Here is a 27809-nt window from a genome sequence, read left to right as displayed (position 1 = left end):
TAAATACACGGTGTAATAGATTTTTTAATAAAATCCCTAAAAGAATAGAAAAAGCTTTAAACAATTTTTTAATCCGTTAATTACTGTTTGAGATACAGGGTGGCCCATAAGTCAGTTGTCACTTGCAATTTTTTAAGACAATGTTTGTATAGAACAACGTGGAAGCCACTTTGAGCACCTATTGTAGGTTAGATACTCTTTAAATTAATAATTAAAAATAAATAATAATAATTACATTAATAATACAATACTTTGTACAAATAAAGTATTTGTACTTTTCTGGTAACTTTGTATTTTCATTTCTGACAACTGACTTATGGGCCACCCTGTATTTACCAAACAGATACCTTTACAATGTGTACGAATATACAACTTCTGAATTTGTTCTTTACTTATGTAAAAAAAATTACTTAATGGCTTTCATTCAATACCTTTTTATTACACAAGTATTAAAATAAATTATTTAAAAAAGACCTAACGCGTACAATACTTATAGTATACTCGTACGTATTAATATTGTTAAATCAGGACAATGTCACACAATGTGATACCATAATGTAATTGATCACAGAACCATCAATCACACCTAATCACAAGTGACACTCAATTAGCGATGTGACAATGTAAACTATCATTGTACCACGAGGCAAGGTGTGGTGTCGATGTGGACGGATATCATTTGAATAATTCAACTTGAACACCTTTGGTGATTGTGAACCTTGACCTTGGCAGTCAGGGTCATATTTCGTCTTGGATTAAACTATGCAAGTACATTGTGCGGTTTACGATGGTGGTAACCTTAATGGAACTGAGCTTTGGAAGTCTGAATATCATAAACTGATTCCATGTTTTGTAAACGACGACATAAGGCAGCATCACATTACCCACCCACTTATCTTGCACAGGCCTAACACTTGATAACGATGATTAGTTATTGTTCTTCAAAGGAAACTTATATCCACTTCTCGGATCTTTGTAACATTCTGAAAATTTACAGCAAGTACTGCTAAAACATTATCAAAATAAATATTGAGGCCTTATCTAAGTGATGTATCATATATTTATTCTTTTAAGAACACGATAGAAGAAAATGATTGACTTGCGATGATTTGATCTTATTTACCTGATGTATAAACGTTTGGTAAAAGACCATTTAAGATTAGTATATCAATTAAGATTTTAGTCAAACTTTCAAACATTCTACATTAAATATGTGTTTGTTTTTTTTAAACATGGAATCTAACTCAAAATGTAACAGTTGTTAATATTTTAGTTCAAATTTACCCTAAAAAAATGTATATCACAAAGCTTCTAGGACAACTCTGCAAGGTTAAAATAAAATTTAAAGTGAAAAATCCTACTTACATGACTAAAAGACATTTTAACCTTGAGCTTATCTAGAACCTATTAACCTTGCTTGTCGTGAATTCCCAAGAAAGATTTCACTTAGCACGTACAGTTGAAGAGATATACTCAATTTTTATCAATACACTTACAACAGCACTATACATCACATTCCTCTTAAAAAATGAAGCAATAACAGAAAAATCAAAAGCTACTCAGCACTTGTAGATAAATTGTGAACGGGCTTCGTAAAAGCTGATGTTAAATATATTCTCAGCATAAAAAGAAGAAGACAAAGCATGAACAAAGTATATGTATGACAGGTAACGAAAAAGTAAGGCTGTCTGGAAGACTATTAAGAATGAGAGGAAATCAAAGTTACTACAGAATATTTCTTTGTGACAATAGCGGAAGGTGGGTGGGAAGAGTTGATTCAATATGAATGTGAGTTTAGCTCCAGTCCACATTATTCTTAGTGCAGCGTCTGAAATTTGATCCTGTCACAGACTTGACTCCTGGAATCTGAAGTCATGTTCAAGTTTGTGACAGTGCCAGATACCAAAAACTGTGAGGAAACAAAGAGGAAAGAGAACTTGAGCTAAACTCAACATTTACAGGGGAAGATACTCTGAATTCTCATAGAACTTCAGTGATTGAGGAGCAAGAGATTGTTATGACACAGCACTCAATGAGTTCCAATTAGTAAAATCAGAAGAGATATTGAAACTAATTTCTTAATGGAACCCAAAATATCAATTGGAGTGGACAGAACAAATTTTTACATATTAAAGTTCTTCAGACATGAACGTAGTAAACCAATTGTTAGTATTATTACTACCTTAAGATATTTTTCCTGAAGAACTAAAAACCTGTACAGTTTACACACTGCAAGAACAAGGTAACCATAAGAAAATACAGAAATTCAGGTCTATGTCTTTGATTCCTAGTGTCAAAAATGGTAGAAAAAAGTTAGAATGCCTTATCTCACAAATAATCTGGAAATAAATCACAATCTCACAGGAAAACAACACGGTTTCATATATGAAAAATCAATATTAGTACCCTTTTGGTCAAACACCTCATAAACAATCTTGAGGAAGGAACAACTGTTTGTAATGTTTTCCTTGATCTGATCAAAGCCTTTGATTGCCTTGATTAATGTTGTGAAGTTTTAGCTCTTTGAGCATCAAGGTCACAGCACTTAAGTGGTTTGAAAGATACATGCAAGGGGCAAAAACCAGTAGAGATCAAGTAAGTTTTTGAAAGAGGTATTAAAGTTGGAAGATCTAAGCCGAGGTGATTAAAACGAGGTGTTCCTCAACGATATGTGTTGGGGCCAGTATTAATTTATTGGAGACCTCCAAGAGAACATGGAGGAGAGTTACTATCCAGTATTATATGCTGATGAGGCTGTACTTATAATAAACAATAAATCAGTTCAAGGATTAGAAACACAAACACATCAATAACTAGAGCTCAGCAATATTGCCTGAACAACAATTTGGTTTTCAATGCGTCCAAAGCGAAATTAATCATGTGGGAAAGAAATAAAGATGACGTATATTTTGCCATTAGATCTGGAATGAGTATACTTTATGAAACATTTTTGTGTTACAATTGATAACTGTCTCTCATGTAATCAATGTTTAGATGTTTTGTGTTCAAAACGCAATACTGTAATTTTTTTCAAAGAAAGTTTAAGCTAATTACCACCCTAGGTACTGGCAGGATAGTTTACTTTCTGCAATTTGAGACTCATGTTCTCTATGGAATAGTCCATTTGGTGTGGGAGGTGGAGTATTCCACCACCAATCTCCAACGATTGCTAATTTTGCAAATTCAAAAGCGTGCAGTGGGAATCATGGCTTACTTAAGCTCTCAAGTAAGGACGTAGCCAGTGAGCAGGGCGAAGGGGTCCGGACCCCCCCAAAGTTTTCAATTGTTTCAATTACTTTTTTATTATTGAAATAAATTCAGTAATACTGACATGTACTGCTGAAAGAACGTTCTCAACATAGATAGGGGTCAAGAACTTTTTAAGGAACAAAATGAGGCCTTACTTTCTGTCCACTTTGGGAAAATATCAGTTGTCTAAAACCCTCCCCCCCCCCCAAAAAAAAAAAATCTTTTTACTGGCTACTTCTTGCCATCAAGGCAGAGAGGCTTAAAGAGCTTGGTTATTCTCACTGGTGTCTATTTACATCACTGATTTAATACAAGAAGTCTTTTAAGGAAATCTTTTGAGAAACAGTGACATCCAAGAATGTCAAACAAGACATCTTGTGCAGGTGCCAGGCTTAACAGCATGCTACCTGAAGAGGTTTTAAAAATTAAAATAAAATGACTGTTGGTAAAACCGTTTTCATCTTTAAAGAGTTCAATACCTAAATCAACACTTGATGAATTTAACACCATAGCAAATACATTTGTCAATAGAAGTTTCTATGAATGTTTTAACTGTTACTTATTATAATGTACAGATGCTATTTCTGTTCTTAATGAATATTGACTAGTAGCCCTTAAAAATCTATTCATAATGTGCAAATATTATCAATGCTACCAAATATTTATTAGTCTTCTTGTCTACTTTGTTTATTTTTAAGTAACCATACCGACATCTACTGAAAGGTTTTTAATTAAATATTGTGAAAAATGTATGGTACTTTTATGATATTTATTTTTATTGTAAAATTCAATGCTTATATTTGGAAAGTACAGGCTCAACATGTATTTGGAAATCACTGGCTTCTAAGTTTGGAACCGAAGCACTGCGTTCCTAAGCCATTCAACAAAAACAAGAAAACTCTACCGAAATAAAGTGGGTGGTCTCTGTATAAAATTACATGTAACCTTTATTGAACCCTTTGGATTCACCTGTTAATTTATCTTCCTGTATTATCAGCAATACAAACATCTTTATTCATCGAGATGAGAAGTGTGTCAGTTACAATAACTAACAATGTTTAAGAATTTCTTGCTTTGTAGTTTATGCTTACATTTCCATAAACAGATCCTGAAGATTGCAATTCTACCAAAGAGAGGCTGTACTAAAAATCCTCATAAAACAAGATAAAGCGAATTAAATTATATATTCTACAGACCTATAAGTTTCATCCACAAACTCCAATTATTTAGTTCCACATACTTTCATGATTGTTCTACATAAATTTATACTATACAGAAATCACTAACAAAATCTCACATTTGATCTAGAGCAATCAGGTTCTTGAATTATGAATCAATTTGTGGAACAGAATCTACTCAAACCTATAGAACTAAACACCGATCTCAAAATCGTTTTGAAAAATGTTCCCCAGCGACTTTATTTACGAAATAAAAGTTGATATAAAGACAGCGGGCACAGACTACGACAGATTGTATGAACTGACTGTATGTGGATACCGAATGCAAGGGCCAATCCGCTGGTAGTGTCCGTGCAGGAGACGGTTCTGTCGGGCAGCAGAGTCTATGACGCTCCAGGGACGCCACAGGAACAGATGCAGCTCCCGTATACTGACGCCCCAAAATGCCTGCAGGGTGTACGGCACTTGGCTGCTTACTGTGTACTGGACATCTGTAACAGATTGGTCACATTACAGACAACGTGTCAATACAATAATCTTCTAATAAGTTACAGCACTACAAAAATCTGGACTGTAATTTGTACAGTTGTAACCATCTGCTTGCTACTTAACCACTGTATACAGGGTGTCCCATAACTCTCTGGACAAAGGTATACCACATTATTGTTCAGGTCAAGACAAACACATTTCACCATATGAACACGGGCCTCCGATGCATAGTTTTCCATCTGTCTGTCTGTATGTGTTTTTATAAAAAAATTAATACCTCAAAAACCAAAAAATTAAATTACAACCCAATTTGGCTCAAATGTTTATGATAACGAGGCCAGTTATTGAAAATATCTCATGAAATTATCTTTAGTATTTTCAAAATTGTGGTCATTAAAACTTTTAAAGTTTGAATATCTTAAAAACCAGCATTTTTTTCTCAAGAACTCCAAGAATGGACTACAAGAACTACAAGTGTTTAGAGGATATTATCACAAATCTAATGACACAAAAATTATTTTTATTGAATAATAAATAAATCATTGGTTTAGAGCAGATTTACTGTGACAAGACATGGCCCACAATGAGGTTTTCAGCAAATAGCCAACAATACAAAAATTAAATAAACAGCAGCTCTCAATTACCGTTATTTTCTGAACTATATAACACTATATATTTTTGTGTGTTACAATTTAATGTCCTAAAATCTGACTATTTTGAATATATATAATGTTTATAATATATTTTTTCACATGTAAAAAAATTATATATATATATATATATATATATATAAATGAATGTTTGTCTGCATGTCCATTATAGAATCAAACTATTTGACCGATCATGATGCAAATTTGTAGATACATGTATTTTTTTACAGAGAAGGTTTATATACCTAAGCCCATTAATGTAACTAGCCACAAGGTGGTGCTGAAAAAAATAAAAGTTTTCAAAGCGCCTGCATATTATAAACTGCAATTACAAGACAGTTACATATATTGCATAGCCAAGCACTATTTGAAGGCGTTAAGTTATGATGTATATTTGTCTTTAAACTAAATTTCTGGTTGAACTTAAAGCTTGAGTGTTGATCATTTTATAATAAAGTACATGTACGTGCACAATGTCTATAAACGTACACTTTTGACAGATTTTCTTGATCGTGGCAACAAAGCAAACTCTACATCGGCATTGGAAATATAATTCACTTGAACCAGAAGTGCTCATGCACGGGCAAAGCGTGCGAAGCCGCGGGAAACAGCTAGTAGTAAATACAATATATCCTGCCTAAAATATTTATTATTATTTTTTTTTTCAAAATTACGAAATTTTGTCGGTCTACCCTTGAACACGACAGTTAAGATGGCAGCAGTATGTTCTTCACAGAAGAGTAGAGAACCATGAGCAATAGGTGAGACCAACTGAGAGGTCTGCCTCTAGCAAACAATAGGGAGAGCGACCGTTGGTGGGCATGTGGGCAGTCTTGCGAAGCGAGAGCATTACGTGATCAGAGAACCTCATCTAGTTATAGTTACTTGTTTACCGTTATAACATAATAATCGAAAAAATACGATCCATAGAACAATCAACAAAATAAATTTTAAAACTCGTTACTATTTAGTATACAACTGACTCCAAGGTATAAGACAGTTTCAAGGTGTTGTTCTTACATCTTGTGTGACTGTTTCTGTTACACAATGCTGACGAAAAACAGTAAACAGTAACAACAGTAAAAGGAACCGAATCTATGTAGGTGTAATATTACACTAGGCCACGCATAGAGTAATATCACATTGAACAAAAACTGACAATACGATGTCTGTACAGATATAACTTCTTCCACATATAAACTTACAGAACAGAAACAGTCACACAATGCTGACGTCTAACAACAGTAAAAGGAAACGAATCTATGTAGGTGTAATATTACACTAGGCCACGCATAGAGTAATATCACATTGAACAAAAACTGACAATACGATGTCTGTACAGATATAACTTCTTCCACATATAAACTTACAGCTTGTGTGACTGTTTCTGTTACACAATGCTGACGTCTAACAACAGTAAAAGGAACCGAATCTATGTAGGTGTAACATTACACTAGGCCACGCATAGAGTAATATCACATTGAACAAAAACTGACAATACGATGTCTGTACAGATATAACTTCTTCCACATATAAACTTACAGCTTGTGTGACTGTTTTTGTTACACAATGCTGACGTCTAACTACAGTAAAAGGAACCGAATCTATGTAGGTGTAACATTACACTAGGCCACGCATAGAGTAATATCACATTGAACAAAAACTGACAATACGATGTCTGTACAGACATAACTTCTTCCACATATAAACTTACAGCTTGTGTGACTGTTTCTGTTACACAATGCTGACGTCTAACAACAGTAAAAGGAAACGAATCTATGTAGGTGTAAAATTACACTAGGCCACGCATAGAGTAATATCACATTGAACAAAAACTGACAATACGATGTCTGTACAGACATAACTTCTTCCACATATAATCTTACATCTTGTGTGACTGTTTCTGTTACACAATGCTGACGTCTAACAACAGTAAAAGGAAACGAATCTATGTAGGTGTAACATTACACTAGGCCACGCATAGAGTAATATCACATTGAACAAAAACTGACAATACGATGTCTGTACAGACATAACTTCTTCCACATATAAACTTACATCTTGTGTGACTGTTTCTGTTACACAATGCTGACGTCTAACAACAGTAAAAGGAAACGAATCTATGTAGGTGTAACATTACACTAGGCCACGCATAGAGTAATATCACATTGAACAAAAACTGACAATACGATGCCTGTACAGACATAACTTCTTCCACATATAAACTTACAGCTTGTGTGACTGTTTCTGTTACACAATGCTGACGTCTAACAACAGTAAAAGGAAACGAATCTATGTAGGTGTAAAATTACACTAGGCCACGCATAGAGTAATATCAAGTTTAACAAAAACTGAGAACACGGTGTCTCTACATCCATAATTTCTTCCACATGTAATTTTACTGCAATGTTGTAATTCAAGTATTGGATTTGAAGAAAAGTGTTCATATTTTTTATTTTTTAACTCAATTTGTGTAGTTCACGAGATTTATTTACATTTTTATAGAGTAAATTCCTTGGAGGTTCAGAAAAGTTCTTTCTCCTTTGTATTTTCTGGGGCTATTATCAGATCTCAATTGTGTTCTGTTAATATTATCCACAAAAAATTAGTTCCGTACACCATATCGCTCTGCGTTGACGAGAAATTGAGAGTGCACGACAGACAAAATCGACTACAAGGAGTGCTGAGGAGTCTGTCCAGGTCTCCACTCCAGCTCCTCTGTTCTCCAGCATTCTAACAACTTTCTCCAGCCTCGTGCGCAGCTCACTGACCCCGGACACTCACCTGCGCTTGTCTCGCAACGTTACCTTCCTGTGGCTAACAATCTCACTACATTTACTCACTTTCAACCTACCACGTAAATATCCTACCCTGCATATGCCACTGCGCAGTCGATGGTTCCTATTATTACTATTATCTGACTACTGTCAGATTGTAATCCAACAGTCATGTTAGACTAAACTGAAATCTCTGAAGTCTACTCAACGAAATTCCTTGGAATACACCTAGGTCGCGGTTTGACTTGGGATTGTCATGAGGACCATGTTTGTTCAAAGTTATCCTCAGGCGTTTATGTCTTGAGGAAGCTGTCCGAATACTGCCCAACGCAGGTACTGATGACGGCATATTATGGACTGGTCTACCCACACCTTTCTTACGGATTGGCACTGTGGGGAGGTCGCACAAGCGCAAATTTTTCCAGAATTTTCATCCTTAAAAAAGAGCAGTTCGAGCAATTGCAAAACTGCAATGGAGAGAGTCGTGCAGGCCAGATTTCAAAAATCTGAAACTCTTGACATTACCTTGCCTCTACATCTTGGAAACGTGTATTTTTCAAATCCAAATGCGAACACATAACAGGTAGTGATTTACACTCTTTACGACTAGAGGCAGGGACGACTACCGAACTGGGAGATACAGGAGGGTACCTCACGAGATTTTGCGTTCTCAGACAGGAGTTCGAATTGTCAACAACTTGCCGAACTCGATCAAAAGTGTCCCCATGCTGAAGGCATTCAAAACCCGACCAAAAACAACATTTAATACACACGCGTTCTACAGTATAGACGAGTTTATTGCACACAATTGGGAGACCTCTCGATTGGTTGACTGAGCGGGGAAGTGGTAGACAAATTCGAATGAGTGAGAGAGAGTGAACGCAAAAATCGTACGTTTGCAAGGGACTTCTGTGTTAGAATGAATTGAAAATTTTACTAAACAACTTGACGATTGCTATAACATTGTTTTATGTTTTACGCAATAAATAATTTATTGGACTGTCATACAGGTGTTATCACAAGTCACTATCAATATCCTGTATTTTGTACTGTTTTATCAGTTCTTCATAACCATACTCACATTTCGAACCAAGACGGCATTTTATCAAAGTTAAAGCCCTATATTACGAAAACATGTTGACATATACATCAAACGTCTAGGAATTGAAATTAATATAATTTCGTCATCTATCCCACAATATCCATTCTTACATACAGTATATGCATTCATTCAGTCTTATTCGTACGCCAAATTCTATCAACTTCCACCGTCGGGGTCAGTCTTGTAAATGATCGGTCTCCCAGTTGTGTGCCATAAATCCGCCGACATCATAAAACGCCTTTGACGCTATAAAGAGTTTGAGAAGAATTTTTAACGCTTTGATGGAATTTGGCAATCTTTTAATTAAATGAATACCTGTGAAGGCAAATGCTCATAAGCTACCGTTCTGTGTCTTTCAATTCGGTAGCTGTCTCTGCCTCTTGTCTCATACTCATGTATGTCTCGGTCCCTTATAAGGGCACATCTTGACTTACAGAACAGAATTGTTTGCAAATTGTAGAGACTCAGTAGAGTCAACAGTTGCGATTGTTTGAAAGCTTGTTTACAGGATTCTCCGAATTTCACTTTTGCAATTATTCGAATCGCTGTCTTTTGCAATTTGAACGCTCCTCAAATTGATTGTTTGTGCACGTCTCCCACAAAACCAAACCGTAAATCAGGCCATGATACGCCGTCATTAGTACTTCATTAGGGCAGTATTCGGCTAGTACCTTAAAACATAAATACATTTTATTATTGTAGATTTTTTGAGCCTACTAAAATAAAATTTTCGCCAACATTTTATGACACGACCAGTAACAATTTATTGTTACACGACACCATTCGATTTCCAGCTATTTACGAATACGCTGTATAATCTGTATCTACTAACGAGAGAAGTGTACGCAATAAACTGTACACGATTGCTGTAACTCGATAAAATAGTTTCATCGATTCCTTGTACAATAAGGAACTGTTTGTTACCCAACGATTCTTCCGGGCACAAGCGGATTTACAGCTTTACTATTATTGTGCTATACCATTTACAATTAGTGCTACGCGTACAGCCAATTAACATTAGTGCTACACCGTCCATACGCGATACTGTCCCAAGAATCAAATCCTGCACCAGGCCCTCTCAGGACTTCAAATAAACCTGAAATTGAAATTTAAGACTTAAAAAAATGCAGCCGTTGAATCTGCCATGTTTCTACATCTTGGACGCAGTCAAAATGTGCCCTAACTAGGGGTCGAGACGTACATAGATAAATGAAACGAGAGGCAGAGACAACTACTGTACTAGGCGACAAAGAACGGTGGTTTATGAACACCTACTCTTGCTTGCAGGCGAATGTTTCAAGTTTCAACGGACTGCCCAATTCCACTGAAAATGAACAAATGCATAAGGCGTTAAAAAATCGCCTGAAACGCATTTTAGCGTCTAAACCATGTCATAGTGTCGAACAGTTGGGAGACCTCCAATCAACAGGACCGACACTGAATGGAACAGAATAGAAAATACTGTATTTCAGAAAGTATAGAGTAACAAAAAGTGATATCAGTACTACAAGTAATAGGAATTACTAGCCACAGTATCCAGTAAGCGCACGGCTAGCTCAACTGAAAGTTGAACTTAATTGTATAGTGTTCAGTGGAATCTTAACAAGTAAATCGTGCGGTTAATCCGCAGTGTGCACACCCCACAATTAATAGTTATTTAAAACATAACATTTTTTAGTTATAAATTTACAAATTAAAAACTGTTCATAGAAAACTGTATAAATTCCTATACTAAAATTTTAAAAAAAGTTATCATTATTAACAAAATTGAAAAGCCAATTTTTCAATTTGTTCTCAATTTTTGTCTATTATTACAATTTTTTATTTGAAAGGGTAAAAGATAAAAAAGTATTGGACCCAAACAAGAAAAGAAAAGAATTTGAAAATTGATTTATTCATCTTCTGTCTCATGAACAGCCCCAGTATGTCACCTCTTCTTCTTTGGTAAACTGTGTTGTTCCTGTTTCCACTTTTCTCATAGAAAATTGTTAATACTTTAAATAAAAATAAATATTTTAGTGGTAATATTCTTAGATACTTATAAATGGGCAATGCAGATTCATATCTTTTCCTGTTTGCAATTATTCTTATGAAGTGGTTTTGTGTTACGTTCAAAGGTTGCATGGTTATTATATTGTCAGCAGCTCCCCAATTTTCTATACCATAATTCAATTTAGAATGAATTATAGTGCAAAATAAAGTGTTCTTATTAATTTAGCATCAATAAACTCCCTTAAAAATAAAAACTTCTGACATATATATTGTTTTAACTGGCGTTGGCGTTGGAGAGATTTGGCGAATGAATTTTCCACGATGGAAATATTGTATGTCTGAGTGTAGTATTGTGAATGAATGTAAAAATCATAGACTCATCCGGTGTGGCTTTCGCCACACAAATTGTTACACTACCCACGGCAACAAAAGGTTCAACTTTGACTGTACCAAATTACCGCATAAAACCAGGAAGTACATCTAATGATTATTCTCAACGTTTTCCTGCATTATACATAGCTTTAATTATAGCAACACTCGAGACAAAAAAAGAACACAATTGTCAAGGTGACGTCACAATTCAAGCTGATTCATCTCTACAAAAGTGACCCGGCCTTAACTGGTCCAAATGCCAAGGTGACGCGCCGTTGTGGTCCAGAACAAAAACGGCAACGGCCGAATAAAAAATAAGGGCATAACTCTCTCGATGTCCGGGCGCAAAACAAACACATTCATCATCGTAAAGGTCCCACATACTTCAATGAGCATGTGGCCGAATTGTATCACCCGGACCTGTGATGTTCAAGGATGCAATCAGCACAGTGCCGGGCTGCCGGGGATTACATCAGAGTTAGCATGCAGATGTTATCGAGAGCCATTGTTACTCAATTGTTGCTGCGGGAGAGCTGGCCCACCCGCACCCACAGCAGAGTTACTTCAGACCCTTTGTGTCCACTTCTACTGGGAATCTCGGTAAGTGGCACAGACACCTGGAGAACTGCATTCACATTTGGGAGTGCCGATGGCCGAGTGGTCTAAGACGTTTGAGTCTGAGTTAGAGATACCAAAGGTTCAAATCCTGTCCGTGACTGTTGCACTTTTTATCAGTACCGTCGACCTTGTACTGTGTCGACTCTCCCCCTTATTCTGTTTGATAAGATCCTCGCACAGGCCAGTGGCCCATGAGGACGGGCAGAATAAGGCTCAAAAAGGCATTGGTCTCTCCTAAAAAAAAACTGATCGTTTACCTACCTATTGTTGTTACCAGAAATCACTTGTTCAAAAGAAGACCTTCATTCGTTGGTCGTTTATGAATGATTTTGATACACGTATCAACTTCATGGTTCGATTAAAATCTTTCTCAGAGTAAATTAGAAGGGGTTGTCGTGGTGAATCAATAAATTTAAATATCTCATTAAAACTGTTGTATTATGAGTTTGTATAAAACAATTACAAATTGTCCATTTTACAACTGAAAAAGCTACTGTTTTGCCTGATACTAAAATTGAACCTCAAAAGATATAGATTTACTCCAACTTTCCATGTAGAAAACATTTTCAATTTAGCATGAACCCTAGATGACTGAATGCCAATTAAAGTTTTACTTAAAGTAATTTTAAAGTTGAGCTGACTGTTTTTGCTTTAATGAGAACATGATGTGCCATAAACTTGTATTCGCAATAGTAGCGTTTAAGAATCTTCAATTACAGGGTGTTCAGTAAAAGTGTAAGTGTATATTTTAGAATTTTGTTCTTCAAAAATTGGCAAAAAGTTCATATGAAGGTATATCCTAAAATCTTTAGTTTTTCATCTATCTCTGTCTGAATGTGTTTTTTATAAAAATTATATCTTTTGAACAAACTTTAAAGATACTCTTGTAGAAGCCAGGAGCAACAAACAACTGATACCTCTCAACTGTGACATGTTTGAAGCTCCCGAGTTTGTGCGTATCTTTAAAGTGATCGTGCTCGCTTAAGCGTTGACGGAGTTCTTCAAAAAAGGTACCGCTGGAATTGTCATAAAAATTTTAAAATATTTGGTATCGTAAAATTTGTATAACCAATTTAAAACACTCGATTCCTATCAAAAGACAAAATCTTAGTTGCTCCCGGTTTGTGCAAGCATACCTATAAATAAATCGTGCTAATTTGACTGAAAAACTTTAAACAGACGCCATTTTTAAATGGGTAAAAGGATTTTGTTGATATTTTATTCTCAAAGAGGTGTATCAAAGGTTAACACGATCCTCAAGTTTCATAACTTTACCTTAACTAGTTCAAGAGATATAATTTTTTATAAAGAATACACACAGACAGATACACGCAAAAGTAAAGGTTTTAGGACATACCTTCATATAAACTATTTTGCTTATATTTTATGTGTAGAACAAAACCCCAACGTGTTGGAACACTTTTACTTAACACCCTGTACATGTCTTGGAGAAATGTGGAAGGATCTACTTCCTCCGGTACGAGTGAGAGAAAACATCGACAAAAATTAGACTTTAAAATAATAATCTAAATTCCTGGTCCGATACAGACCAGTCCCATGCAGGTTTCTAGCATATTGGGCGTGAAACCGACTTTAACTACATTATTTTATTACAGTAATAAACATCCCTTTCTAATGGCCTTAGTTGGTAACAAGTCTGCATGACTCAACTCGTTCCTTGGACACTCGTCTGCAATATTCTCGGTTGGGTTGCTCTCCTGGATACCTGTGACATATGGATATCTGCAGTTTATTGCGAGTATTGTACAATTCGAGGTCACAGCCCACTCAGATGCCGCCCATTCTGTACCTCGTCTGATCGTTGTTCTGTAACAGACTGTCTCTTAAGTTCCTAGATGCGCAACGAACAGACCATGAATAGTAACGCTACATCTATCCGGAGTATCAGATGAATTCAATTGTGCTTGAGCATAATCAAAACAATTGTGCAAAAATCATGCTGACGCCGGCTCTCAGAGTACGCCCTGGTTTCGCAGACAAAGTTGACGCTCGAGGTATAATTAAATTCGATCTGACGTCACGATTGTAAGTATCGGCGGTGCAACAGTGTCCACGCATGATGTTTGATTGAATGACTTGGTAGGAATTTAAATTAACTGGTTAGTGAAAGACTCAAAGTTGGTTCCTATGTCTCCAACTTGTCTACACTTGTAGTGTACACCACATTAAAATTTTGATACCGACATTCCTACTAATATTGAGATAAATTTGATAGATGGCGAGTGTGATATGTGAATGAAGAGTTCCTACCTAAGATCGACCGGTTCTTTGGCGTGTTGTATTGATAAAAAGCCTAGTAACCCTTGTTTTGTTCTCTTAGGACAAGAACCTTTAAATTGTACTTAGTCCTACAAGAGCCTTAGCGCTGTTTCCGGGGTGACAGGATACTCAGGATGGGTAAGGTTGGGGGTAGGGACCGCCTCCTATCGAGATCCATGAGGAAGAATTAGGGCACTAATCTCAAAGTCACTCCTTCCGGAAGAAGGGGAGGCCAGCTCTGAACCACCTCTCCAGTCAAAGCAGGCAGGGGATGGCACACCCTTGTTGAGGCTAACAAGAACCTCTGATAATTAGGGAACAAACTCCAACAGTCATCTCCCGCAGTAGACTAGACCTATCGAACTGCCCTTGCACTCCAGAATCTCGAAATTTGCGGTTAGTGATGTGCCGCTCCTGGACATCCATAAGGTTACCCAGATTGAACTGACACATCGGTTTTTGCTGTGCCCAGTGGTAGGTTCAACTGGAAGGTATAAACCAGCCAGAAGTGATCCATGCTGGGTAATAATAACCCTTGGTAACTGAGGAATCCTTTAGTTTTACGCAGAGTCTGAACCAAGCGAACACCGGTCTTGGCTATAGACACTGGTGGGCTACAGAAACACTTATTCCTGATTCCATCCCTTCATCACACCTCTGGTGACGTCAACATCCACGCCATAGAAGCGATTCAGAAGTAAACAAGAGCCTACCCTCACAACATCCTGGAAATCCGGCCTTCAATGGTTACAGGACCTCGCCATCACTCAGAATACGTTATATAAACCGACCTCATACGCATCAAGGCCTTAGATAATCATTTGATGATCGCCGAGATATTGTCAAGTTTATAACTACAGCTAAGACGCAATCTCCACTGTTTCACGCCAATTTATTAAGATTCAAAATCGTCAATAATCTTTAATGGCTTAAATGCAGACACGAGTGTCCTTTTACCAAGGTCGAAAATCTTCATAACCATTTTCTGGATTCTTAAAAATGCCCCATCTCATCAATTCATTTTCGCATCCAACCTAACTGGCAACCTCCACTGGCAGGGTGACCAGACGCAAATGCCTAAAAGGAGGACTTATGGGGGTGAAAAGGAGGACATTAAAGCAAAAAGGAGGACAGTATTAAATTATCTTATAAACTTTACGAAAAACATTGAGTTGTTATACACTATTATAAAAACGCACATTATAAATTAGTACTATATTGCTTGTAATGCGAATAAAAAACCTAAATTAGATTTGTTTTTACTTATAGATTGAAAAATAACAGGAGTTAGTGTTATTAAAGTGTATATTGATGGATAAAAGTATATGTTTAGGCTATTATATTGTATGTGGTATAAAATGAATTATTATTAGAATTTTTCTCTTTAATAATATAACTGATTTGAACCAAAATGTTAACAATTATATTAAGAATAATATTTGTAAAATAATTCAAATTAATTCATTTCATTGATTCATTACATTATTAGAAAGCAATACTCCCAGACATATATAAGAAATTATCATTATAACAAAAAAATATATAGTGAATTATTACAAAATTAACCTATCATTCATAATACATAAATAGAAAATCAAGGAGCAGTAGTGCCAGTGCAGCTGAGCGTAAAGAAACAACGGTGAGTCAGTGACACTATAGACAACACTCAACATACAACTGAATCTAACAGCAGTTCACATGTCATGGCATTACTAGTGCGCTGCTATAACTTGTCATGGCCTATCTTCGGGACTTCGGAAATCGGAGAATACCTTAACGTAATGCAACTATTTTTGAACATTTTAATTGTCGCTAAAAATTTTACCACCATTTTCAAAAGCCGGGAGGACAGGAGGACAAACATTAAAAAGGAGGACATGTCCTCCTAAAGCCGGACGTTTGGTCTTCCTGTCCTCTAATGCTACCCCTGAATGAGAGGGTTTCTTTAAGTCAACACCGTCTCCGTTTCTGTGATTTCCTGGACCTTATACGTCTTCTCCGTCACAGGAAATCATCTATTCAAACATGTGAGTTCTTTGTTTGAAGTTTATTTTTGACGATGGAAGGATTGTGAAGGAAACAGGATTTTTCCGGACATTTGCCCATTTACGTTTCGAGATCTGCAATATGATCTCTTCTTCAGGTAAATAACTAACCAAACACATAATTACAAACTAGGTTAAAATAAGCCAATCATACCAGAGCGTTGTAACACGCCTAAGTCAGGAATCACAACCTGTCAACTTCACTAACTCTAAAACATGCACTTGATAAAAAAACGCGGTCCTAACGCTGTACTTTCTACCTAATCTTCTAATTTTCTCCGATAATCCCGGCACATACGGGATTGACATAAACGCAAATCTACCACCATTCTGTTTTTCTGACTCTTGGCGACGTGAGTTCGTTCATCTTGATCTCTAGTGACCCAGAGAGTGCAGACAATCACCGACTCCGATCACTAACACAATGACCCAGAGCTCGAGGTACGGCCGCGGTGACTTGCGGTGCAGTGTTGTTACGCAAGAGAAAGCCTCTGCAGGATGGAGAAAGCACGCTGCCAGAGCGCCCGGTGCCCGAGAAGGCGCGGAGGAGGAGGTGGAGAGGCTTTGTCAACAGTTGCGTCAACACATCTAACCCGACTGCACCCGGCCACCGCACAGATAGTTCATTAATAAACAGGAACCCGCGTTGAGGCCAGGCGTTAACTTCTTTTTATTTTACCTTCGTCTCAAGTGAGACATTATCTATTACCACCTTCTCGTCCGGCCTTCGGTGTCCAGCCAGACAATGACAATGCGTCTATGACCGCACCCTGTAAACTATTGATTGTGTTTGTCATATTTCCTTATTCCTATAATAGCAGGACGTGTTTTAGTCTACGTTGTTGGCACAGACAAGGGTTAATCTGTTATCTCTCCAGAGATATATTTGAATTTCCATGGGAAGAATTAACTGACACGGCAAATTGGGTCTGTTACAGCAACATTACTGCCTCGTTGTGTACAACTAAATAGTTATGCATCCTGATATTATGTGAATGTAAACGTGTATTTGTTATTTTGCACTGCAACCTTCCTAAATACTGGGTGTTAAGCCCAAGTTTACTTGTATTACTTTACGTAAGACTAGTGACGTAAAATTCCCGAGAATTTAAAATCGAGGAAATGTTCCCACGGAATGTTGCCAGCAATATTTTCAAAATTCATAAATTCCTGGGAATTTATGATTCATTAGCAAAATACCTCAAAAAATGTAAATTAATAAAGTTAAATCAAACTCAAAACTGAAATATATTTAAAAATAAAATTATAATTAAATTATAAAAGTCATGGGAATTTATAATTTCCTTACTTAAGCTCATTGTAGTTCAATTACATTTAAGAGCTAAATCTTGGATGATCAACTTAATTAACTTAATTAAATATGAATACTATTTTTATTTGATCACTCTTACTTTCTATTTTTAAAAATAAAAAATAATTTTTTTGTTATAAATGTTTCAATAATCAAACAATTAAGTAAATATTATAGTAAGTTTTAACTCCCCTATTGTTTATTAAACCATTAATGCAACAAGTAATGCCAATTATTGGTTAAACAATTACAAATTGTACAGCTGAAAAACAAAGTAACGGTGAATTTATGAAAATAGGTAATTTTGGAATATTTTAGACCTAGAATGGTTCAACATTAGTTATAATGAAAAATTAATTGATAAAAAATACTTGGTTTTTAAATGGTAGAGTTTTTAATAATAGTTCAGTATCTGAAATCTCAATAATAATAATATTTTTTATTTACCCAATTCCCAGAACATTGTTTATACAAGAAATTATTGCATGGAATGGTAATTCTTGGATATAAATATTTGAATTTACTTAGTTAACATAGTTTTACGGTACTTTAACTGTTAGTTAAGTGTTAAAACATTCAAAATCTAGAAATGTCCCAAAAAGTCCAAACAAGTCCCAATTTTACCGGGAATCTTCCCAGGCCGAAAAGATATTCCCATTGCATAAGTTCCCCCCACTGGGAATATTCCCGGCCATCATCACTACGTAAGACCTTAAACATATCCAGTAATTATAGAAAAATCAGAGTATTGTTCTTTTACATAGTTCTAATTTAACTACACAACAAATTGCGCACAATTGTATATTTATGAAAATCTAAAAAATACTTTTCATTTAAAAACCGCCAAGTTCTCACCAGTATCGGTTAAACTAGTTGTACGAACATATCATACATAACACACGGAAATGTTAAAGAATTACCTATAACGGTTCCCATACTGGTCCGGCTTGAACAAAATGACTTCACTCCCCCAATTAGTGTTTAATTGGATTCTCTACTTAGTAGATTTAATGTACGGTATATAATTCGCTTCATAATGACGTTGTATATATATATATATACATACATATCTTTGTATATGCCCCAATGTGGTTTTGGTATACGGGAATTATAATGAAAAATGTTCTCGTAAAAACTCACACAACTATTATTTTAACAAAAGTATCATAATAACAAGGTTTTATTGCATATAATGGAAAATTATACATGTTTCTGTCCAATCACATAACAACATACAATACATATAATACAATATTTGTAATAAGCTTAATTGCTCAAAAACACATTAAAATGCAGATAAATTAAAAAAATACATGCAATAAAAATATATTAAAAATACAGAAATAACAAATTAAAATTGGTCACAGAGAGGCTTCACTGTGTCTCTTGAAGAGGGTAAAAAGCCCCTTCGATCAAGTGTCATTTTAATTTTACATTAAAGATTTAACATTTTGAATTATTTCCACGTTTGCACGAAGGCTATTAAACAGTTTGGATCAGTAGGAAATTGAATTTATAAAAATGTCCGGCGTAAAAATTTTGATAACTAAATTTTGTCTATGTCAGCAACGTCGAAAGCTTTGCTGAAATCGCAAAAAGATCAACTGTGTGAGTTCAGGCGTCAAGAGATGTAATGTTTCTCCTGAAAGCAAACACATTAGCATCCGATTGAAAACCAAATTGAAATGGAGACAGTACATTTTTCGTACAAAAACCGAACAAGCCTATTGGAAGTTATAATTTCAAGCACTTTAGAGTAAACTGATGCAATATAAGTAGGTCTGATAGTTTAAATCTGAATTCATAGTAGGTGTTTTAGGTGAAGGTTTGATTTACTTCCAAAAGCGTCAGAAATGCAAGCATTAAAAAGGACAGTAAAAAGTAAAGAATGTTTTATTTCACCAGGCGAAGTTAGGGCTAAGAAGCCCTCTCTAACACTTAACCTGCGGACCAACGGCTTAAAGGTGACTTCCGAACCACCACCATTGGCGGGCAGGCGGGCTGCTTGCAAGGACAGGATCGCTCAGCGGTCACCCATCCAAGCAGCAGCCACGCTCGACGTTGCTTGATCTGGTTATCTCGCAGAATAACCATGAATTTTCTACCATGATTGACAGTCAATCATGGTAGAACATTCTTTAATGAACTGTACTTTATGTACTTACTGTAGATGATAGAAATCCCTAAATATGCTTGATTTCAGAGAAGAAATTGCATTCGCCAAACAAACACAAGTTGACTTATTACATTACTAGAATACTTATTTGCAGGCCTAAAGTTGTTAAAGACTTCCCAAAAGCACAGACGACTGCGTTGTTTTACATGCGTGGTCTTCGTATCCGACGACGTCCTCTCAAACATTTGTGGTAATGAGGGGTCTTTAGTTGCGAGTCGTTAAGCATCTTGCAACTGTCTACGGTTTGCAGTGACTTCATTTGTTAACCACTTAGGACGACGAGACTTGTTGGTTGTTTTTTTACAATGGAAAACAGGAATTGAAAAATCTAATGAATTTATCAGTAAATGTGGGAAAACATTTTATCGGCTGAAGTTGTGCAAAGGAATTAAAGCAGTCACTAACTACAACTCAGTACACGAGGACCCTCCAACTCCAACAGTCATTATTTACCACACGGTACACGAGGATTCTTCACCTCCACACAGTCACTATCTACCACACGGTACACGAGGATTCTCCAACTCCAACAGTCACTATCTACCACACGGTACACGAGGACCCTCCAACTCCAACAGTCATTATCTACCACACGGTACACGAGGATTCTCCAACTCCAACAGTCACTATCTACCACACGGTACACGAGGACCCTCCAACTCCAACAATCATTATCTACCACACGGTACACGAGGATTCCTCCAACTCCACAACCACTATCTACCACACGGTACACAAGGACCCTCCAACTCCAACAGTCACTATCTACCACACGGTACACGAGGACCCTCCAACTCCAACAGTCACTATCTACCACACGGTACACGAGGACCCTCCAACTCCAACAATCACTATCTACCACACGGTACACGAGGATTCTCCAACCCCAACAGTCACTATCTACCACACTGTACACGAGGACCCTCCAACTCCAACAATCATTATCTACCACACGGTACACGAGGATTCTCCAACCTCCACAACCACTATCTACCACACGGTACACGAGGACCCTCCAACTCCAACAATCATTATCTACGACACGGTAAACGAGGATTCTCCAACCTCCACAACAGTCACTATCTACCACACGGTACACGAGGACCCTCCAACTCCAACAGTCATTATCTACGACACGGTACACGAGGATTCTCCAACTCCAACCGTCACTATCTACGATACGGTACACGAGGATTCTCCAACTCCAACCGTCACTATCTACAATACGGTAAAAGTGGATCCTGTTATAAACAAGAGAAAAACGCCCGTGTAAATGTAATGTAATGGTAATTAGTTTCGCCGTAGGAAGTAATTTGTATAACGGTAATCACAGGCGAGCGCAGAAATCGAGGCAACCGTGTAATTAATTAATTATAGCCCACAATTGCCTCGGTTGCGCCGCTATGGGCGTGCCACAGGTTGCGTGCATGTGAGGACCAGTGCGGCCTGACCTGTCTGGTCACGTCGCATCTAGTGGTAAAGAGTAAAAAATAAACAGATACAGTGATACAATTGCAATGTCATAACTGTACTTGCAGAAATTGCACACCGCAATGAGCTAAAGACAGACAACACATAACTGGATGTGGATGTTCAATTGTGTAAACACCATACAAAATGTAGCCGAAAAGAGTTTGGAATACGAGTTTGGATTCCGGTGTGACATGACAGACCCAAGTTTCACCTGTCAAAATTTTGTTTAAAAAATCCTCACCATCATCACTATAATGTGTCTGAAAAGTCAATGCACTTCCGAGTCTTTTGGTTTTGTGCAAGTCAGTGAGCATTTTTGGAACCCATCGGGAACACAGCTTGCTATAACCTAAGCGGTCCGTAACAATTTCGTACAAAAGAGTTCGTGAAATTAGTTGGAAATCGTCAGATAGCGCTGTAACATTGAAACGTATGTTGTCTTGGGTTTTTCATCAACTGCCCTTACCGGAGAAGGCCGACCGCTCCGATTCTCATCAATGAACATTCTAACCCACTTTCTCACCATTCCTTCACTCATCACGACATTCCTTGCGTTAAAAAAAACTTATTACAGAACGAATTTTGTGAGATTCGTTGAATGGGCGGGATCAATTAAACACAGTTTTAACTTCCAGAGAAAACTGAAAACATAACGTAGAACAGTTAAAATGGAGCGAGTCGATAGCCAGTGAACAAGGACGACTAGTGCGCATGCGCGGAACACAGATTGCAGTGGAACGAAACGTTACTTACTTTTTGGACATATCATAGATGTGCCCATTGAAATAAATTGATATGATGTGAAACAAAACTAGACGCATCACGAAACCGAGCCCGATCGGACCGTTACCACTGCGTTTGCGCTAGAATACTGAAAGGAAGTTGTCTGCCAGTAGTGAGTGAGTAGCAGCCTACAGGACCCGCAGGTCCTCAAGAGTTACCCAACCCTGCAGTAACTGGGATCTAATTATTCGCCCAACGAGGCCGCGCTCACGACTCTGGGTTTGTCTAATCTTGGCTGGGATGTGCAACGCAAACGTGACGAAACACCGGGATAATCGCAGATTAGTGGTGTGCGGTGTGCGACTCCTGAGTAGGATAACCTCGGTGTCGACCTTGCGCAACTGCCGATACTCGAGGCGACTGGCGTAAAATTATCCTGTTCAGGTTTAATCCTTATCCTTACCACTGGCTCGACTCCTGCCTCGATTGGGATAACTTCCAACAGAACGACTAAGTTAGCGCTAAGTGCCTGGCGGCTGTACCATCTGGAAAGTACCTCAACACATACTGTTAGTGCAGTCATTGAAGCGAAAAATACGGTCTTACCTCCGAATTTTTTTACTGTGAACCGATTTGCATGAAATTTTGGAATTAGGCTCATCTTACCCTTAACTTCAAAAGTGAAAATGATCTGAACTCCGCCTATTATTTTTAAGGGGTGTAAACAACCCCTTAATGGAAAAATCGATATTGAGCCATTTTATCGCTAGAAAACATGTTTAATAGTAAGTGGTGAAATTTTAAAGTGTTTTATAACACAATTACCTCATATTATAATCATTTTCAACCCCTTGAACATCTTACAACCCTTGCAAACAACCCCTAAATTGAAAAAATCGCAAAAAAATACTTTGGTATGATATAAAAAGATGTAAGTATAGAGTTAGTAATATTTTATATTTTCTATAATAATTATCAAATTTTTAACCCCCTTTCAACCCTTGAAAACTACCCCTTGATAAAAAAATTGTTAAATATTTTTTTTGATAAAATGAAAAGGATTTAAATATTATTCCACACTCTCGAAAATGATTATCATATTCTTAAGCTTTTCTACCCTTAAAACTACCCCTAAATTAAAACAGTAAATATATATGATTACATATTATTTAAAAATAATTTAATTTAGAGTAAAAAATTGCCATTTATTGGATAAAATATTTACGAATCATACAAAATTCATTCACATGTGTTATATATATACATATAAGAAAGTTGGTATGTATTCATGCCTACGTTTCCAAAATATATGAGCCATATTATGTATATATATATACACATTACAATAGTTTTGGGTCTCTATTATACTGCGTACTTTCACATTGCTCCAAATATTCACACTCCGAAATTTTCAGTTATTAAGTAGAAAAAAATATGATAAGTTTTTTGACCATAACTCCTTCAATTTTCATGCTATCACAATTTATAAAAAACCATTGTAAAGGTAATTAAGAGAGCTACAACATCCTTCATTGCAATATATAGTAAAAAAACCTTTTTCTCAAACGGTGAAGGGTTAAAGGGCTTAAGAGAGGCTGTGATTGCGCTGCCACGCGCTCTTTAAACAATCATATTTCCGTCAATTTTTGTTTTACAGAAAAATAAAAAAATCCAAATTGTTTGTCAGAAATATATCTACATTTTTCATACCTACACTTTTATTCGTATATGTCGTCATTTTTGAGATATCATGAAAAATGGTGGTTTTTTAAAAATTTGAAATTTTTTTTAATCGTGAATTTTTTGAAAAATATGTGTCCTGAAGCAGCCAAACTGATACAATCTATTAAACTCTTCATAATAAAGTTGATTCTAGGCGGAATACGATTAATTTTAATTTTGGTGGAAATGGCACTTATGAAACCCATTGATTTAAAAGAAAAAACATTAGATGCTCCTCTTATTTGCAATACAGCTCACTTATTTTACGTGCAAAAGACTTTTAATAGTGCTCATTTTAAAGCTTATTTCAAGCACTATAAAACTCTTTTTTATTAGAATGCCTAAAATGCATCTGCTCGCCGCTAGATGGCATTGACAACATCGATTAAATTTCAGAAAAAATAAAAAACGGCTTTGATTTTTAATATCTAGCTTAATATTGCACTTAGAATACTTTATAAAAAATACAATTGTTCATTGTTTTACCTGCTACAATTGTGTTCTTTATAATATTTTCGATAAAACGTATATTTTTGGAGATATTTGCAAAAAACCGATGAAAAACGTGAAACAATTGCGAATTTTCAATTGCCAATAACTTGAAAAGTATTTGATTTTTCGAAAAAAACGTTATAGATTATTTTTTGCTTAAAATTAGGCCTTCTATCGATATCCGAGGTTATTTTGAAAAAAAATAAATTCACTCCCGAGAAGGGGTGGCAACCACCCCCAGGGTGATTGCGGAGTTCAAATCATTTTCACTTTTGAAGTTAAGGGTAAGATGAACCTAATTCCAAAATTTTATGCAATTCGGTACACAGTAAAAAAATTCGGACCAACAATGCTTCAATGACTGCACTATGTGTAGCAAACAAAGAGAAAAAACATTCCATCGACGGGACTTAACACACAGTTGGCCACAACTAGGGCCATAACGTTGTGCCAACGACAGCACTTATATGAACTAACGGTTCAATTTAATGGACTAAAACTACATCTAAATAAAACAATTGTATTCAGTGCCTTCAAGAAATAAATTTGGTGACCAAATTCAAATCTCTATTTGTCACAAAACGTTACATATTACGGTAGTTCTATAGTAACAGGTGATATTGTTCACTATTGTAAACTACTGTATACAAGTAGTATTCGCCGATATAACATTATTCAATTTAATTGCTAGTATAAAAATTAGGTTATTATTAGTGATACTGAATAAATATGCAACAAATAAGAATAATGGAATACTATGGTATTAAATAATAAATATAAAATTCAGATAAACTTAACAATAATAACTAATTTAACAATAAACTTAACAAATTATACATATTTTCCGGATTTTGTCAAACTTCAGACACGACATTTGATGGACCGGAAAGCCCCATCAGCGTCATTCATCGAAGAAATTCGTCTACTGAGTAGAACATGCCATCCATGAGGAGCTCAAGGAGCCTCTCCCTGAAGATTGTTATTGATGGTTTGTTTTTCAGGTGTATTGGGAGTCCATTGTAAATTTTTCTTCCCATATAGCCAGGTGTTATTTCGAAAGATGTGTTATGAAGTGGAAGGATCATATTATTTCTATGTCTTGTAAGGTAGGATGATTGAGTGTAAAATCTTTGGGGGAAACTGAGATGGTTCTGTTTTACAAATTGCGGTGTTTGATAGATATAGATGCATGGGAGCGGTAGTATGTTTAATTTTGAAAAAAGAGGTTTGCTTGAATCCAACGAATCCAAATCAACCTACATGGTATTTAATTGCCAGAAAATTTTAAATACATCCTCATCATCGGTGATGATTGATGAAAAATCATTGATCGAAACCACTAAATTCATTGGTATCAACATAGATTGTTGTCTGTCCTGGAGTATGCATATTGAAAGTATTTATAAAAGAATTTCCTCCAGTAGCTATATATATATATTTGCTACGAAATTTATCAAATAATTTTCCTAAGCCCTTATTGAGAATTGCCTACTATGGACTTATTTTTCCACACATATCTTATGGAATCATACTGTGGAGTACTTGTCCAAATTCGTATTTTTTTAAAGATTATTTATAACACAGAACAAATTTGTTCGCAAAATAAATAACTGTCCTTTCGCTTCAGGTGAACGTTGGTGCAAGGCAGGAAATACAAGAACTGTAGAAAACTACAGAGTTGCTAAACACAGGCTACAGCTTCATAGCCAACTCCCAGCTCAGATGGGTGTCAGATTTATTAATTGTTTACCAGAAAAAAAATCAAATCTATCATAAATCAATCAAAATTCAAAAAGGCGTTGAAAGAATATTCAATAGCCCATTTTATTCCGTGGGCGAGTTCCTGGAACTAAGCAACCAACGTTGTCAGAGCTGAAAGACGTGGGGGAGCTGAAGGGTGTGAGACTCAGTTGATACCGTATATATATAGTTGTGAAATTTATAAAAATTTCTAACATTTCATTTTTAATTTTTGTTTAATTTTTTGAAAATTTTAATTCGAAATATTTTATACATGACGAAGCTTATCGACTGAAAAATAGTATTAGTGGCGCATGTCACACAATTTTGTATAATTGTCAAATAATGACGATAAAGAATTATTGAATTTAATTGAACTGTTATCTGTCATTATACACAGTAATTCAAAACAAATTCAAAATTGTTTTTGTACACTACCTTGTAATATAATGGAAATGCGGCATAAAATAAAAAAAAACAAAAAAAAAACAGTTTATCTCACTTGTACCGCATGTTTCCACGTAGACAGCATACGTTAAGAACATTCTTTGCATGCCATAGTCACTCGCTGTTGTTATTATCGTGTATTACCTCGACTGCAAATTACTACGCTATGTGAGAATACTCCACATTCACGACATCGTTCCTGATGTACAAAACCCGTCATCGTTGTGACGTGTCATCGCGACCAAAGAAACTGCTAAACCCGTAATCACCTGCTTTAGACCAGTTTAAATCCGGCGTTGTGGACCGGCAATAAAAGAAACTGGTCCTGTCTGTAATCACCATTGCAGCCTTAGTGCTCCCTTTTTTGCGTAACCCGTCCTATTGGCACAGGGCCGTCCGTAAATATTTACGGATTAGGATTCCAATGGAGTAAGGTCGAAGCTAAACGTAACCCGATCTTCATAAAATCTTGTGGTTCTGTGATTTTCATACGTGTTGGCGATACAGTGAATGGGCCTGATCAGAGGAATAAACTTTAGCAATGAAATTAACGTGTGTTATAACGTATGCAGAAATAACGTGTGTAAAATATCACACGTATCGTGTGACGTAACCACTTTTAGTAATTGAAAAAAACCAAAACCGAAGTTCAAAATTTAACAATAGTGGAGTACACAAATTAAAACGCAACTATATTCAAAACCACTATATGGGGAAAACCGGCCGATTCTTCAACATTAGATTTAAGTACCATATAAAAGCATTGAAGACAAAAGGTATAACACAACGTTTCGAGGATTATAAACTACCCTCTTCGTCAGGTGGGTGGGGGAGGTATTAATCCAAACAAAAAAATAAAGAACAAAAAGAAGTAAAGAAGGGAAAGAAAAGGGTTCAAACACACCCAAAAGCTGCTTGGAGTCCAGTCCGGGCGTTGTCATTGCACAGGATGCAAGTCCCAAGCAAAAATCA

The 27809-nt window shown here is 36.2% G+C and overlaps 1 protein-coding gene across 2 annotated transcripts in view; it reads right to left on the bottom strand.

The window, feature by feature from the left end:
* LOC124353193 (cell growth regulator with RING finger domain protein 1-like) overlaps positions 1-27809 on the bottom strand; it is a 122915-nt gene that overhangs the window by 16299 nt on the left and 78807 nt on the right. For both annotated transcript variants that reach the window (XM_046803071.1, XM_046803070.1), the window contains exon 3: positions 4747-4918. In XM_046803071.1, coding sequence (XP_046659027.1) covers positions 4747-4918 — 172 coding nt within the window. The remainder of the gene's footprint in view (positions 1-4746; positions 4919-27809) is intronic.

This window comes from Homalodisca vitripennis, chromosome 1 (genome assembly GCF_021130785.1).
Source record: "Homalodisca vitripennis isolate AUS2020 chromosome 1, UT_GWSS_2.1, whole genome shotgun sequence".
NCBI lineage: Eukaryota > Metazoa > Arthropoda > Insecta > Hemiptera > Cicadellidae > Homalodisca > Homalodisca vitripennis.
The sequence above is the reverse complement of the archived record's forward strand: the minus strand, read 5'-3'. Positions and strand labels throughout refer to the sequence as shown.